The following is a 15,975-nucleotide window of genomic DNA, read 5'->3' on the forward strand; positions in this document are numbered from 1 at the left end:
GGTGTGTGAACCCCTTGGGCTAGAGGAACACAAGGGTAGGAGTGGGGAAGGAGCAGGATAATGTAGTTCCCTTCTTCCAGACTCCCCCCCCTCTAGCACCCCCTGTTGGCAGAACCCAACAGTTAGCCAGCTGGCAAGGGAGTCTGGGAAATGTGGTTTGCAGAGGTCTAGCCCCAGCATCTCAGAGCAGAGTCCAGAGCAGGTGACCTTGGCCTTGGAGACAGCCCCTGCCTCATTAAACCGATACTGGTTGGGGCAGGGGGAATATGTCAAGTGTCACTTGCAGCCTCCCCTTGGGGAGGCTGAGAAACCTAGGGGAACAAGCTCAGTTTGCAATGGACTCAGTCTGAGTTGGTTCCATAAAGGTGGAGCCAACACACTACTGCAAAGGCAACGTAGAGTTTAGAGCAGAAGTGGTTAAACCTGTTGTTTAACCTTTAAAAAGCCTCGGGTGTATGGCAGCATTTAAACCTCCTAATAGGGTCATCTGGGGTGCCTTGCCTCTCATTGAAAATGCTCCTTGTCCTCATTCCTGGGGGGATTGTACCTTCAGCAGGAAAGCATTTTGGCTTTTGCATTTCCTGCTTCATTGTTTTATTGATTTTTCTAATTTCTGATACACACCAAATCAGAGTATGTCTCAATTAGACCTCAAGGACATTTGGCCTTATCCTAACTGCTCAGCTTTGTGCTATAAGCATCGGGGCTGACAGCTGTCCAAGGTGGAGGATGACAGACACACATTCGACCTGCTCATAGCCAATGACTCATCTCTATTTCAGACAATTAAAGCCACGGCTCAGACCCCTTGGAAAGGCAAGGAACGTGCTCTGTGTGTTAAGAAAACCCACACGAGACAATTTCAGTCTGTGATGTTGCATGTGTAGACATGGTCACTATTCTTTCGCTGTTAGTCTGGAACAGGCTAGTTTCATGGAATTTGACCATATTCAAAATTGTGACCTGACCCACACTTGGGCAAAAATGTCCTATCATCCCAGCCTTTTTTTCAAGTCCAGACCACCCTACCCACGGCTGCCAGAAGGCACTTCCTACCACACAGCTTTAATAGCACTGCTCCCTAGCTCTAGCACCATCACTGGCTCCCCAGTGCCCCAAGAATTAAGAATTAATTTCTAGAGCCTTATATAAATTTGCTTTTCTTAAACACATCTTTCACTAGCTCACCTGTTACCTTCTTGCAGGCCCACCTGTTGACATCCTACCAATCTGCAGACCCATTCAAATGTCACCTTCATTAACCCTTTGTAGACTCCAGGTCTCCACACAGTGCTTGGAGAGCACACTGACTAGTGGAACTGTCCTTGCTTGGCCGTGTACACTTGACTGTCTCACGTGTCCCTCACCCCCCATGCAGTGGGAGGTCCCAGAGCCTAGCATTCACATAACACAGAGTCTTTTTGGCCCTACAGGAGCTCACAGTGAGGTGTTGACTGGCACTGCAGCAATGGCCCAGGCATCTCCATGCCACAGATAACCTCTTGGGAGCAGTGGCCAGAGGGTGGGAAGTTATTGGCCATTGCTTCCCAGGGGAATAAATGGAAAGCTAGGCAGAGGCAGAGTTCTTTTTGCTTAAGAGATTTTACCTCAGTTTGCTCAAGCAGCATCTCAGTTTTAAGGTTGCCTCACAGAATGTTCTGGAGCTCATCAAGGATTATTTTCCCTCAAAGCAGTGTTTTTACAAAGCTTATGAATTCCCTAGGACTGCAAAACACTCATCGATACTCTGTGTCCAAAGGGATCCATAATGAAATATTTGAGAAATGTTCCACTAATGATTTGGGGGTGCCTGTGTGGCTCAGTCAGTTAAGTGTCCAACTCTTGGTTTTGGCTCAGGTCATGATCTCACAGTTTCATGAGTTCAAGCCCCATGTCAGGCTCTGCACTGATGGCACAGAGCATGCTTGGGATTCTCTCTCTCTCCCTCTTTTTCTGGCCCTCCCTGCACTTGCACTGTCTCTGTCTCTCTCAAAATAAATAAATAAACTTTAAAAGTGGGGGGGGGGGGTGCACTGGTGCAGACCTTCTCAGGGCCTTTAACACTGTAATATACATTATAGGGCTCCAAGAAGGGAGTACAATATGTGGCATTTCCCAGTACTTTTTTTTTTTTTTTTTTTTTTTTGCTGCAGGAATTTGGTGGGGGGTGGAGAAGAACATCTTGAGAGTTTGGTGTTTTCTCATGAATGAACTTCAGGAAGTACTGTCTTAAATCATGGACCTTAGGCACCATTTTTGACTACAGGTTTTAGTTAGTATAATCTGAAGAGAAAGAGTTAGTGGTGGGGATAGAATTAAAGACTTCCTAGATTGGAGGTGCCAGGGTGGCTCAGTCAGTTAAGTGTCTGATTCTTAATTTTAGCTCAGGCCATAATCTCAGTGTGTAGGTTTGAGCCCTGTGTCAGTCTCTGCACTGAAAACACAGAGCCTGCTTGGGATTCTCTCTCTTCCTCTCTCTTAAAATAAATAAACAAACATATGTAAGAGAAAAACAAAAAACAAAACAAAACAAAAAGACTTCCCTGGGGGCATCTAGGTGGCTCAGTTGGTTGAGCATCTGACTTCAGCTGAGGTCACAGTCTTGAGGTTCCTGGGTTCCAGCCCTGCATTGGGCTTTGTGCTGACAACTCAGAGCCTAGAGACTGCTTCGGATTCTGTGTCTCCCTCTCTTTCTGCCCCTCCCCTGCTCACATTCTCTTTCCCTCTCTCTCTCTCTCTCTCTCTCGCAAAAATAAATAAACGTTAAAAAAAAAAAGACTTCCCAGACTGTGTTTTTCCTTAGAACAGAGGCATTCTGCATAGCAGTGTAAGAAACAAAGCCTAATGAAGCTTTGGAGGCGAGGCGTTCCTCACGGAGCCATCATTTTAAAGTGTGTGTTTCGCCGTCACAGCCCGACGGTTTAAATTACATAAGTTCCAAACGGATCATTAAAGCTTATGTGTAATTAGCTTAATTAGACACAAGCCACACAAGATGTCCCAAATAACTGTGAATCTCTCTGTTTTCCAGTTCCTTCCACAAAGGGCGCATTCCGCCAGCCCTGCCTGCGTGACCCCCCATGGCACCGTTCTCCACCAGACCCTGGACTTCGATGAGTTCATCCCCCCTCTCCCACCTCCACCTTATTACCCTCCAGAGTACACCTGTACTCCCACAGCCGAGGCCCACAGGTGGGTCTTTCCGGAGATGGTGGTGGTGACTTATATTGACACCAGGAAGATAGGAGGCAGTCTGGGAGGTGGGACTGGCAGGAGCTACCCTCATTTTCAGTGGGGCAGTTGAGCCAAGGAGAGCAACCATACGAAAGCATGTTTGATTAGAGGGCAGAGCGCGAGCAGGGAAAGAGCTCGAACCCTGGCTTAGATAGAACATGTCTACTGGGTATCGCTGCCGTGCAACAAAAGAGAACCTAGCCCGACGTGAGCGGCTCTATTATGTTCTCATGAAACGCAAAACTATTGAGTAGTGGCCATTAACATAACATGTAAAATGTAATTAAAGATTTAATCGGCTCTGTGATTATTTTCATTTTAATGGACAGGGCCATAGAGTTTATTGAAAATGTCGATATCTTTCCAGAAAAAAAAAAAAAAAAAGAAAGAAAGAAAACACAAGAGTTAAAACTGCCTAGCAAATTAGACTTTTATTTCACAAGCACGATGAGTAATTGACCAGGGGAAACCCTGACAAGTGACGTGCTGATTGCCTTGAGAGAAATGTCAGCCATCCAGGCTCCTTCCCCCAGGAGTGACAGTGCAATGGTTCTGTCTTTTCAGGGGCCTCCACTTGGACTTTGCTCCCTCTCCATTCAGCACTTTGTATGATGTTGCCATCAACAGCCCCGGCCTGCTGTACCCCGCCGAGCTCCCCCCACCCTACGAGGCCGTGGTGGGCCCGACTGCCACCAGCCAGGTGAGGCCCAGGCCCCAGACAAGCCAGTTTCCTGTACTAAGGCCTGCTCCTTGCATTTGGTTTTCTAATGTTCTATTTATTTTTAAGAGGGCACAAGTCGAGGAGGGGCAGAGAGAGGGGGATAGAGGATCTGAAGCGGGTTCTGGCACTGACAGCAGCGGGCCCAATGTGGGGCTCAAACTCATGAACCACAAGCCGAGGTCGGACACTCAACTGACCGAGCCACCCAGGTGCCCCTGCTTCTTGCATTTGTATTTCTCTCTAAGCCTTAGAACAAACCTGTGGTCTTATCAACACTCATGAAGAGCAGGCAGCAGCCTCAGGGAGTAGAAACTGCAGAGGCCCCACCCCAGGCCTGGAGATGCCACCCCAATATTTATGTATTGCCCCCTGGGCTCTTGTCAGATGCATGCGAGCTAGTGTGTCTGGGGACACAGTGCTGAAGGAGCTGGTACAGATTCAAACGCATGAGCAGGGACAGAGCTCAGGCCGTGAACCGAGAACCCAGGGGACTCTGGCCTGTTCCAGCTGCATGCCTCTGTCGCTGTCTCCTGGGAGGTGAGAAAGCAGTGCTGGATCCCTGGTCCTGTCTGAGGCCTGGCAGCTACAGGCCAGGGAAGTGCCAGAGCCTCAGGTAGGAGTAGCTGGCTTTCTCTGAACTGGGCAAGCCAGGTGTTCCCACAACCTCCTGGTGTCTGACCCACAACAGGCACACACTGGGGATGTGTTGGTGGAGCCTCAGTTTCTTCATCTGTAAAATGGGGATCATAACAGTACCAAGCACATGGGGTGGAACGGGATGTTTGTAATGGACCCAGCACAGTGTTTGACATAGAGTGGGCTCTGATTCGCAAAAGCCGGTTGCCCTTTTCAATGGCATCATCCTCATCATGGTTATCATCACATGTGTCGCTCCTGAATATCCAAGGCCCCTAGCCAGGGAGGAGAGATCTGAACACTCAGAAGGTCACACAGCACCCGCGTGTGGGACAGGCTGTGGGGAGGCCACAGGTTGAGGGGTGCACATGGGGAGCACAGCAGTCCAGCAGAGAACGGGCACATGCAGGGGAGCTGAGAAATCCTGCCAAGAATGGGGGCTGCAGCCTGTTCTGGGCCCTGAGCCCCAGGCAGAGGAGAGTGGGCAAAACCATGACCAGGAGCAACCACAGGGCACCAAGACACAGTCCTGGGCCCGTCCAGATGCACACACCTTTGGGCTTCTCCCCTGGCATCCCAAGTCACCTGCCAGGAAGTGGTGCCAGCCTCAGACCTGGCCCAGACCTTCTGTGTCCTCACAGCCCCTTTGAGATCTGGAGCCCACATGGTGAGAAGGCCAGGAGGCAGTGCCTGTTCTCTTCTGGGCCACCCCCTGGGGAGCTTCTGACCCTCAGGGACCTCTGGGGGGCAAACCTAAAATGGCTGTTCAGACTCAGCCTCCACAAGCTTCCGGAGATAATTGCACCCACAGGGGAGACCACATTCTGCAGGCTGGGTGTTGTGGGACAGAAAGGGAAGGTAAGACCTATCCACCTCTGTGCCCAGCGGGACCTTGGCTACACGGTTTTTGCAAGAAGGATTCTCCACGAGGGTCACTTGCGCGGGTCTGCTCAGCCCATCCCCAGCCCACCCTTGCAGAGGTGACAGCCTGGCCAGCTGAGCCTCTGAGTCTCCCATCTCTGCCTACTCTCGCCCTGAAATGTCCTGGCCCAGCTCACCAGGCTGCAGGCAGCAAACAGGGACTCGGCCAAGGACTCTTGGCCTTTTTTCTGTCCACAGATGTGTAGGAACCGCCTGAGGTCCGGGTACAGAGGTGGAGGGGAGGGGATTCATTAGTGAGGGGGCAAAGTGTGACTGAAATCTCATTTCTAAACTTACAATGATTGAAATCCTCTTGAATTTTTTAAAAATCTGAGTGGAGAATTCTATCTTTCCAAAATGATTTCTTTTCTTCTTATGATAAAAATATTTCAAATCAATGTTATCAATGGCAACTGTGTCCTGTGAAGAGAGTTAGAAGTACTCTGAGGGGAGCCCCCGTGCACTGCTGGAGGGTGCTGAAAAGGGGCATCCAATCCATTTTTGGGGGACCCGGGGAGCCTCTGTGAGCTGAAGGCTCAGGCTGAGTGGGGTGGCAGGTGGCTAGGCTCACAAGGAGGGACCACGCAGCATGCGTATCCTCAAAACACAAAGCCACTCAGGATGAGTCTGAAATGAGTGCAACATGGGTGGAGGGTGACCTCAGCGAGGCTGGTTGGATTCTGGGGCCATCAGGACATCCAAGCAAGTGTCCACGAGATGATAGGGTCTATGGCTTGGAGCCTTGGAGAGATCAGAGTTAGCCACAGAGGTGGTCACCAAGTCAGGGAACCAAGTGGGGAGAGCTCTATGGAATAACAATACTTTGGGGTGCTAGAGAAAGAGGCTCCCCCAGCACAGGCTGCAGAGTAGAAAGAGGGCCTGGACTCACAGACACATGGTTCAGGAAGGGAGAGAGGGGCCAAGTGCTGCCCAGAGACGGTGAAGGGCTGACACTGGTCCCCCGCTGGCTCACCATCCAGAGATTACTGGTGACTGCGGCAGGAGCAGCTGCAATGGGGCAGTGGGGCAGGTGCCAGCATTGGCTAGAGGCAGGGATGGGACGTGGGGAGGTGTAGCAGTGGTCTGTCCCCATGGTTTTTGGATTCCAGTGGGCATCCCAGGCTTATCAATCAAATACAGATGGCTGAGCCCACCCCAGAGTTTCTGAGTCCATAGTTGGGGAAGGGGAACCTGCCAAGAATTTGCATTCCGGAGGTTTCTGGGTGGCTCAGTCGGTTAAGCGTCTGACTCTTGATTTCAGCTCAGGTCAGGATCTCAGGGTTGTGAGCTCAAGCCCCATGTTGGGCTCTGTGCTGATAACACAGAGCCTGGTTGGGATTCTCTGTCTCTGTCTCTCTCTCTGTCTGTCTGTCTCTCTCTCTCTGTCTGTCTCTGTCTCTGTCTCTCTCTCTCTCTCTCTCTCTCTCTGCTCCTCCCCTGCTCTCACTCTCTTCCTCTCTCAAAATAAATCAATAAACTTAAAAAAAAAAAGAATCTGCATTCCTACCTAAGTTCCAGCTCCTGCTGCTGTGTTCCTCTAGGGACATGCTTTGGGAACTGGAGTGGATCACTCTTGTGAGATGCTTGGCAAAGAGGAGAGAAGATAGGAGATAGTTAGGGAGACTGTGGGCATAGGGCATGAGGATGTTACCAAAGGGACGTGGAAGGGTCCAGACAGTGGGAGCACCTGAGCCGGGGTTGGGGAGGGAAGTCCCTCGAAGGTGGAAGGGGGATGCTGAGCCAACCTCAGATGGTCTGCTCTGCCCTGTAACCAGCAAGGGCACCAGGCAGGGCAGCAGATGGGCCTGGAAACCCCAGCAAGCCCACAGGGGTGTGTGATTCTCCATGGCTGCCTTGGGGAGAAGGAGGAACTCTGCCACCACCCCCCAGCTGCTGCCAGTTGCCATCACAGAATTTGAGCTCCGTCCTGGGGCCGAACTTCGGCTTGCCCATCTTCCTCCCATTTGTGAACGGTTACTCCCATTTCTAGAAGAGAAAATGCCACAGAAGGGTGAGTGACTGTGCACACTGCCCTGTAGAGAGCAGCAGGACTTCTCAGAGCCCTTTGCTTCTCAATCCTGATGACAGGGAACACCCACCCCCAACAACACTCCTCATGATGAGTGTGGAATGCCCACGTCCAAGCCTGTCAGGGACCCTGGATGCTGGAAAGTGGCCTCTGCATTTGGGTGTGACATTCGATGCACACCATACTGGCATACCAGAAGGCTACTGAGGAGTGTTTTATCGCTGATTTACTCTTTTTTCTGAAGCATATAGAATACAGATCTTCCTTGACTTACAGTGGGATTTTCAATCCAAGAAACCCATGTGCTTTGAAAATATCCTTAATACCCCTAACCTACCGAACATCGTAGCTGAGCCCAGCCCAACTTAAGTGTGCTCACAACACTTCCATTAGCCTGCAGTGGGGCAAAAGCATCTAATACAAAGCCTGTATTTTTAAATTTATTTATTTATTTATTTATTTATTTATTTATTTATTTATTTATTTAGAGCAAGGAGGGGGCACAAAGGGAGAGAGAGAATCCCAGAGAGAGAATATGCACTGTTAGCATAGAGCCCAACATGGGGCTTGAACCCATGAACCATGAGATCATGACTTGAGCCAAAACCAAGAGTTGGATGCTTAACTGACTGAGCCAACCAGGCACCCCACAAAGCCTATATTATAATAAAGTGTTGACTATCTCGTGTAATTTATGGAACACTGTACTGAAAGCAAAGAACAGAATGGTTTTGTGGGTGCAGAATGGTTTTGTGAGGGTGTCCGTTGTTTACCCAGTCGAGTGGCTGGCTGCCTGGGAGCTGTGGCCACCCACCTCTGCCCAGCATCATGAGAGAGTACCATACTGCATATCACTATCCTGGGGGAAAAAAACCCAAAGTCAAAACTCAAAGTACAATTTCTTTCTAACTGAGTATGTATCACTTCTGTACCATCGTAAAGCCAAAAAATCCTAAGTCAAACCATCATAAGTTGGAGACCGTTTGTATGGGGGAGGATAATACTGGTTCTAATATGACACCATTCTCCAAAACTATTGAGAATTCTCTAAATGGAGATTTCTTTCACATGATTTTGGTGAGAAAATCCTTAAGGGCAAAGGAAGGCCTGTCTCCTATTGTGTTGGCTCAGAACCCACCAGCTTACAAGTGCCTGCACAAACATTATGTGTGCAAGAAGTACGTGTCTGAATGGCCTTTCTCTGCGCTGGCTCTTCGGGGAGGGGGGCAGCATCTGGTGATTACGGGGCCACTGCAATGCTCCCCTCAAGGGGAAGCCTGTGCCTTGCTGGGCCCATTCTCTTTGACCCTGTGGTCTGGCAGCACTTTTCAATTCCACAGACACCTCTAGGAGTCTAGAAGCCAATGAAACTCGTTCCCATCCACAGAGGGAAGGCTGCGCCAGCCAGCTGCCCCCCTCCCCTGGGGCAGTCCCCCCACCTGAGGACAGCAAGGAGCTGCCCCCCCCCCCCCTTTACGGCACAATCCTTTGTCACAGGGCAAGGCAGAGGTTAATTACTTCCCCTTATGGACAAACAGCACGTAAACTGTCTATCAGTACTCGTTTGGATAAAGAGAGGAAGACAGACTGACAGAGGAGCAAAGCAGGCATTGTGTGGGCTCTGGACAGGCGGCAGGAGGCCGCTCCTTTGGGAGAACTTTTTGATGCGGGAAGGAAAAGCTCCCTTGACTGAGCACATTCATTCTGATCCATTCACTCTCCTGGATCGGCCACAGGCACGTTCTGTTCTCTGTTTGCAATGTCCTTCTCTTTCCCATGGCTTAAGACTGTACCTTGAGGGCAAGATCAGAAGGAGTGCATTTCTTTCTATAGCCAGAAAGTTACTGAGAATTTGCCAGTGTGCTATTCCTGTGGATGACAAGCTTACATTTCCAAGGACCATGGAAAACTGTGTTATATTCTATAGAACACAGAGCCATGAACTGAACAGAACCCCTTCCTTGTGGGACTCACAGGCTGGCATGGTGGCATGGTAACAGGACGGCCTCCAATGAACTTTGCTGGGACTTCAGGGGAAACAGGTAGAGTGGGATTGGCGTGTGAACAATGGAAAAGGTCTCCAAGGTGCAGTGTAGACAAACAGTGCTGCGACAGCCTGGGACCCGGCTGGGGAGCTTAGGGTAATGAAGGAGGTTCATTGACATCATTTGGGTACAGATTTCATGACCCTGCGTGTCAAACTATAGCAGTGCCTTTGACGAGTTTGACATTTGGAGTTGACATGATCCAGCGGCACCTTGGGAATTTGAATTTGGTGGCAGTCTGGTGAGTAGGAGGGCAGCCTGAGGTACGAGGCCAGAAATGCTGAGGCAATGGACACAGGAGAAGCACAGCCAACCACAAGTCCTAAAAGTCAGTATTTATATTTTCAAACAAAATCACTTTTGCATTTAAAAATCTGTAAGCAAAGTAGCTTCAAAGATTGCCTTGGGACACTAGGCTAAAATCTTAATTCACATTTTCTGTGATTACAGCCAATTGCCCCCAAAGAACAGCTCTTTATAGTTCTGATACTAGCTGGTTGAACTGACCCAGGAGTGGGGAATTTGCTACCAGAAATAGGGGAGAGTTTTCACGTGGTGTGTCTTAGCCACAGAGCTTCCCAAAAGAAAGGGAGATGAGGAGATGCGGCTTATTTGCATAAATGCCAACTGACTTTTTAATCACAACTGGTCACTATAACGTGTCTGGGGACAAAGAAATGCAGCCTCTGAGTGTCCCATGTGAGGCCATACACACAGCATCTCCTCTCAGTGGCCCTCTCCTGCAAGAGCTGTGTTATAAACTTTAATTGCTAAACTAGAGTTTCACTTTAAATTCTGTGCCACAAGTATGTTTCTTCTCCACCCTTTTCAGCCGCCCTTATATTTAATCGAAAATGCCGTGTGAACCTCACAGCTATTTCCTCCACAGCTTTCGTGTGGCAAGGTGGCGTTGGCCATGAGGGAAGGCCAAATTCAAATTAAACCCTTGACACCCTGCTTACCAGATGTGATAGATACACTGCCAGGAGCTGTCTCCTCTCAAAACCAGATTTGACCGGGAGCCAGAGGGAAGCCAGTGATGCTTCTATGAAATATGAAATGAATCCAATTTCCTCCTGACCTTGTCCCATGATGCATTTTATTCCTCTTGTTTTATTTATATTTCTTTATTACCAGAAGCTTTTCTTCAGGCATCAGGCCTCCAAGTTGCCACCCATCCCTGCAAAATTAAAAAAAAAAAAAATGTTAAGGGTCAGGAGGAGTATGGAAGGAAACGCACCTTGAGGATATTGTTCCTTTTTGTGTGATTTCGCAGAATATTCTCAACAGAGATTTCCAGCATTGGTTGTAGGCATAGAGTGATTTCAGTGAAAAGGAAGGTGAGTGTTGGTGGCCGTGTGAGTCTCCCTCCCCCGAATTCCTCCCCAGCAGAACGGGATTGTGCTGAGGAAGGAAAATAGTGCATGCAGTATTACACATAGTTGGGATCAAAGGGAACATTTAGGCAGCTCTGGTTCTTCCCCACAAGTGCGGTTCTTGCCCCCCAAACCCTGTCGCACATTCCCCGCCCCCGGGGGCACGGTTCATCTGTTTTGTGTTGGTGAGAGGCTTGCAGCCTGGTTGAAAGAGCCGAAGGTGATCAGCTGTCTGATTGAAGTAGCAGGAGACAAGGGAGGCAGAGACGTAATTACCTGAGCTGGAATGGGACCAAGCCGCAGGGGACCCCCTGAACTTCCCAGGCCTCCCCCTGAGCTCATTATTTGCAAGCAAGTCCCCAAAGCAATTCTTAAATAATACAAGGATTCAGAAATCATTTTCTGAGATAGCACAGGGGCACATGTATGTGGTATTTGTGACACCCAGACACATGGCCCATGTGGGACTATTGTGCCCTACAGTAGGGGTAGAACAGATGTGGTCACAGTGGGAACCGAGTGTGTGAGCAGAAGATGGGCAAGTGAAGACAGGGCAAGAGGGCAGATGTGCCCTACCCTCACCCAGCCAAGGAGGCCTGGTCTTCCCCTGCTTGTCCTCCCGATGGCCTCTCTGGGCTGAATGATCTATTTGAGAAGAAATATGCAAGAGCATGATAACTTCCAACATGATGCAAGCTTCACAGCCACTCAACACGACAGGACAGGACAGTATGCCCAGGGCCACAGGGCCTGCGCTCAACCCGGCACATGGCCTGAGTGGATCTGGACCTTGAACCCAAGCTTGGACAGGGAGGAAAGCCTTCTGAGTAACCTCTTGATTCCATCTGCAGAAGGCAGGAGGGAAATGGGGCAAGTACACGCTATGGGGGAGTGTGAGAGCTCACCGAGGCCAAAACTGTCTACTAAATGCCCACCCTGTGCCCAAGCCATGCTGGCCCAGAGCGTTACAGGTCTCTTGACTGTCCCCCTGTGGCTTTATTCTTCCTGGTGTGGAATCAGGGAAAAGAGTTGTTGGGAGGAAGGGGTTAGAAGTGAGGCCAGGGGCTCTCCTACCTCCTGCAGTGACTCTGGAGGATCCTATGTGGCCTCTTTCAGTCCCAAAGAGTGCTCCCTAGAAGTGGAAGGTGAGTGGGCTGAGGGTGGCTGGTGCCTGGCCCTGGTAGGCTCTTGGGGACTGCTTGGCACTCTGATTTCAGAAAGAGAAACAGGCTTTGGCCTTGGTAGCAACCCTCTGGCCTTGGCATCCTCGCAGCCTGACTCCATAAATTTAGGGGAGAATGGCAGACGTGTAAGTACATGTCACTTAGTACTTCTTTCTAGAAGATGAGCTCTGAAGTCAGCCTTGATTTCTGGAGTCTGTTGTGCTGTGCCCTTCAAACTACCTGATGACCTGTTTCTTGCTGTAGCTTACGAGTGTAGATCAGCTGGCGACTGAGCCCAGCCCTGGGGACCCAGATGCCACTGCTGGCTTCAGCACACAAGGTAATCTTACCCTTTTGATCATTTGAAATAAGTTTATACTTCTCAAAGCATGTTTCCTTCCCTCCTACTTCCTTCTCTCCTCCTTCCTGCAACTGCCTTCCCACCATTTCTTATTCTTTAAGGGGATAGAATTTGCTACAGCTTCTGCTGTTTAGTACCATATTAGTTCTCCACAGTTCCTCCCTTACTGGCAGCGGTAGTAAGTCAGTACACCTGGGGGACCTCATGCTTTCTGTGGCAGGATTTGCCCCCCTCTACTCCAGCGCCTTTCTCCTCGACTTGAGGGATATGGGTTTGAAGGAGCGCTTGACTCAGTCTGGGACGGACACTTCCCTGAGCAAAAACTGTACCAAGCTCACATCCACTGGGCTCCTCCCTCAGGAAGGGGCCAGGCCTGGGCCCCTGGGCCCCTGGGCCCACTGGCTTTGAGGGGGGGCACTGGGGAAAGGACACTACCAGTTGTGTCATGGAACGCATTGAAGGAAAAATGTGGAAGGTCCGATCTCAGATGTGGGGTGGGAGCCGCAAGGCAAAGCCAGAGGTGAGGAGGTAGTTGAGGTGTCAGGAGAGCAGACAAGCCTGAGTAGCAGAGGGACACATGGATGAGGGTTGGGTGTTTCCATCTTCTTTGGGTCCCCAGGTGAGCTCATGGGGGCAGGTTTGTTCAAAGACAGAACTCAGCTAATTCGTGAGAGGACTAAGGGTCTCAGAAAGGACACCCATTATAGTCCCGGGGCTGTCTGCCCTTGACCCCAACTCTTAGTTAACATCTGAGAAATATGAAGGGGCCATCCTTCTGTGAGGACGCCTCTGGGTTGTAGGAAGCCTGGTCTCTGCCGTTGTGGGATTTGGAAGTGACCTTGTCCTTTACCTGGTGGCTCCAAGCAGTCATCAAAAGCTGTGTCTAAGAGGTGGTGTCCTGTGACCTTCCTAGAGACTACTTCAGGGCACAGTGTGTCTCAGTCCCCCAGTGCATTCTAGACTTTGGGCTGAGGGGGCTCCCCCTTCTCCATCCCAGCCCCATCACTCCTGAAAACACAAGTTCTGGAGGAAAACATGGTTGGAAAGGCCGAGCAGCCTGCTGGCTCCTGGAGTCCAGGGCAGATAGTGATGGACAGAGGAGTCAGGAATTCATCCAGGCTAGGCCTTCCTCACTGCTCAGGCTCCAGACAGTTAACTGGGCTTGACTGAGAAGCTCGGGGCTGCTTCCAGCACCGACTCCTGGCAGAGGGGCCAGGCCTAGAAGTGGGCAGGAATATATGGAGAAGTACTGACAGAGGCTCATGGGATGGCAGGCCAAGCAGGATTCACTGTAGAAAAGATTGCCCCCCCCCCCCCACTGGGTAATTTCTATATGGGCTGAGGTTGAGGTCAATGTCATTTTTGGGGCTATGCATATCCAACTGTCCCAGATCATTTATTGCTTTTGTACCTTTGTCAAAACCCAGCTGGACATAATGGCATGGGTCTATTTCTGGGCCCTCTTATCCTGTTCCATTAATCTGTGTGTCTGTCCCTCTGCCACTAGAACCCTCTCCTGATGACTGTTGCTCTGTAGTGAGCCTTAATATCAGGCAAGCCCGACCTCTGCTTTGCTTTTCTTTGTCAAGATTGTTCTAGGTACTCTAGGGTCTATGTATTTCCATGTCAATTTTAGAATCCACTTGTCTGTGTCTATAAAAACTCTAGCTGGGAATTTAATAGGAATTTCATTCAATTTGGGGGGGGGCAGTATTTATTGTTTGAGAGAGAGACAGACGACAGAGCATGAGCAGGGGAGGGATAGAAAGAGGAGGAAACACAGAATCCAAAGCAGGCTCCAGGCTCCCATCTGTCACCACAGAGCCCAACAGGTGGCTTGAACTCACCAATCATGAGATCATGACCTGAGCTGAAGTTGAATGCTCAACAGACTGAGCCACCCAGGTGCCCCGGAATTGCATTCAACCTGTAGAGCAATTTGGGTAGAATTGCTATCCCTGCAAAGCTGAACATTCTTGTGTAGGAACATAGTACATCTGTCTCTCTGTTTATCTGGATCTTCTTTGATTTCTTTCATCAGTATTTTATCATTTTCAGAATACAGATCCTGAGCATGTTTTGTTAAGGGCATACTTAGGAATTTCATTTTCTGTGGAGCAGCTGTAAATGGTATTCTGTTTTTATTTTTGGTTTCTGCCTGCTCATTGTTAGTACATGTGCCCAACCATGGGACAGATGTGATTCATTCTTGTATGATTTCTCTTGCATCCTACAACCTTGTCGGACTCACAAATTTAGCTCTACAATTTTTTGAGGGGGGTGGGAGGGAGATAAATTCTAGTATTATTTTTCACCTATTGAAATAAAATAGTAATGGGGATATGGATGCTGGCAAGGCCGCAGGGAGGTGCTTTACCCAGCCCTGACTGGCAGCTTGGAACTCAACCCTTTTGACAGAGCATCTTGATAAAGAGCCATAAAATGTTTATGCCGTTAGATGTGGTGATCACACTTCTAGAACCGCCCGAGGAAAATAATGCAAAAAAAAAAAAAGAAGAAGAAGAAAAAGAAGAAAACAAAAAAATAAAATCATAAGCATGAAGATAACTTTTGTTTTTCATAAGAATAAAAACTTACAGGGACAATGAAGTCCATTGGTAAGAGTTAAGGAAAATATGTTACGTATGCTAAATATATCATCATACATTAATTAGGAGAAATTGTGATCTATTTAGGTGAAAAACTGCAAGTCCACTGGGATTATTACTACCGTACAAACAGTCTCACAGCACAAGCCAGTGAGGGTGTACAAGAATGAGTTACTGTCTTGGCCTATGAGCTTTCCCTGTAATGTTACCCTAATCTTATCTTTCCATTACTTATAGATATTCAGAGCTAAGTCACATTTCTCTCTCTGTGACTCTGTTTTCCTGATGAACTCAGCCATTGGATTATCACAGACTTTAAGAAAATTGGGACTGAGGCACCTGGGTGGCTCAGTCAATTGACTGAGTTTCTAACTTTTGATATCGGCTCAGGTCATGATCTCACAGTCATGGGATCAAACCCCGTGTCAGACTCCACGCTGACTAAGGAGCCTGCTTGGGATTCTCTTTCTCCCTCTGCCCCTTTCTCTCTAAACAAACAAACAAACATTATTAAAAAAAAATTGGGACCAAGGGTATATTATTATGTCCAGTCTCATCAAATGGTATATATTAAGTACATACAGGTTTTTGTATGTCAATTATACCTCAATAAAGCTGTGAAAAAGCAAGAAAGCTGAGTTCAAGGAGGATCAGCAGGAAATAAATATTCTTCAAAAATAGTTTTAATATACTTCTGTGTAATGTTGATAGAATTAATAATTATGCTTTCTGGTTTGAAGTGTTCTAATGATACAGGGAAGTATTTCTTCTCTACATTTATACATTCACCTTTGAGTGTTTGCCCAATCAATTCCTTAGAATAAATTCCTAAAAGTGAAATTGCTGAGGCCAAGGAAATGTGTATTTTAGGTTTTGATGT

The 15,975-nt window shown here is 48.7% G+C and overlaps 1 protein-coding gene across 3 annotated transcripts in view; it reads left to right on the forward strand.

Moving 5' to 3' along the window:
• The window catches only part of ENTREP2 (endosomal transmembrane epsin interactor 2), a 453,892-nt gene that overhangs the window by 427,853 nt on the left and 10,064 nt on the right, over window positions 1-15,975 (forward strand). For all 3 annotated transcript variants that reach the window (XM_053223651.1, XM_053223649.1, XM_027067908.2), the window contains 3 exons: window positions 3,032-3,192; window positions 3,799-3,934; window positions 12,390-12,465. In XM_053223651.1, the coding sequence (XP_053079626.1) occupies window positions 3,032-3,192; window positions 3,799-3,934; window positions 12,390-12,465 (373 nt within the window). The remainder of the gene's footprint in view (window positions 1-3,031; window positions 3,193-3,798; window positions 3,935-12,389; window positions 12,466-15,975) is intronic.

The sequence above is a fragment of the Acinonyx jubatus genome, chromosome B3 (assembly GCF_027475565.1).
Source record: "Acinonyx jubatus isolate Ajub_Pintada_27869175 chromosome B3, VMU_Ajub_asm_v1.0, whole genome shotgun sequence".
Classification (NCBI taxonomy): domain Eukaryota; kingdom Metazoa; phylum Chordata; class Mammalia; order Carnivora; family Felidae; genus Acinonyx; species Acinonyx jubatus.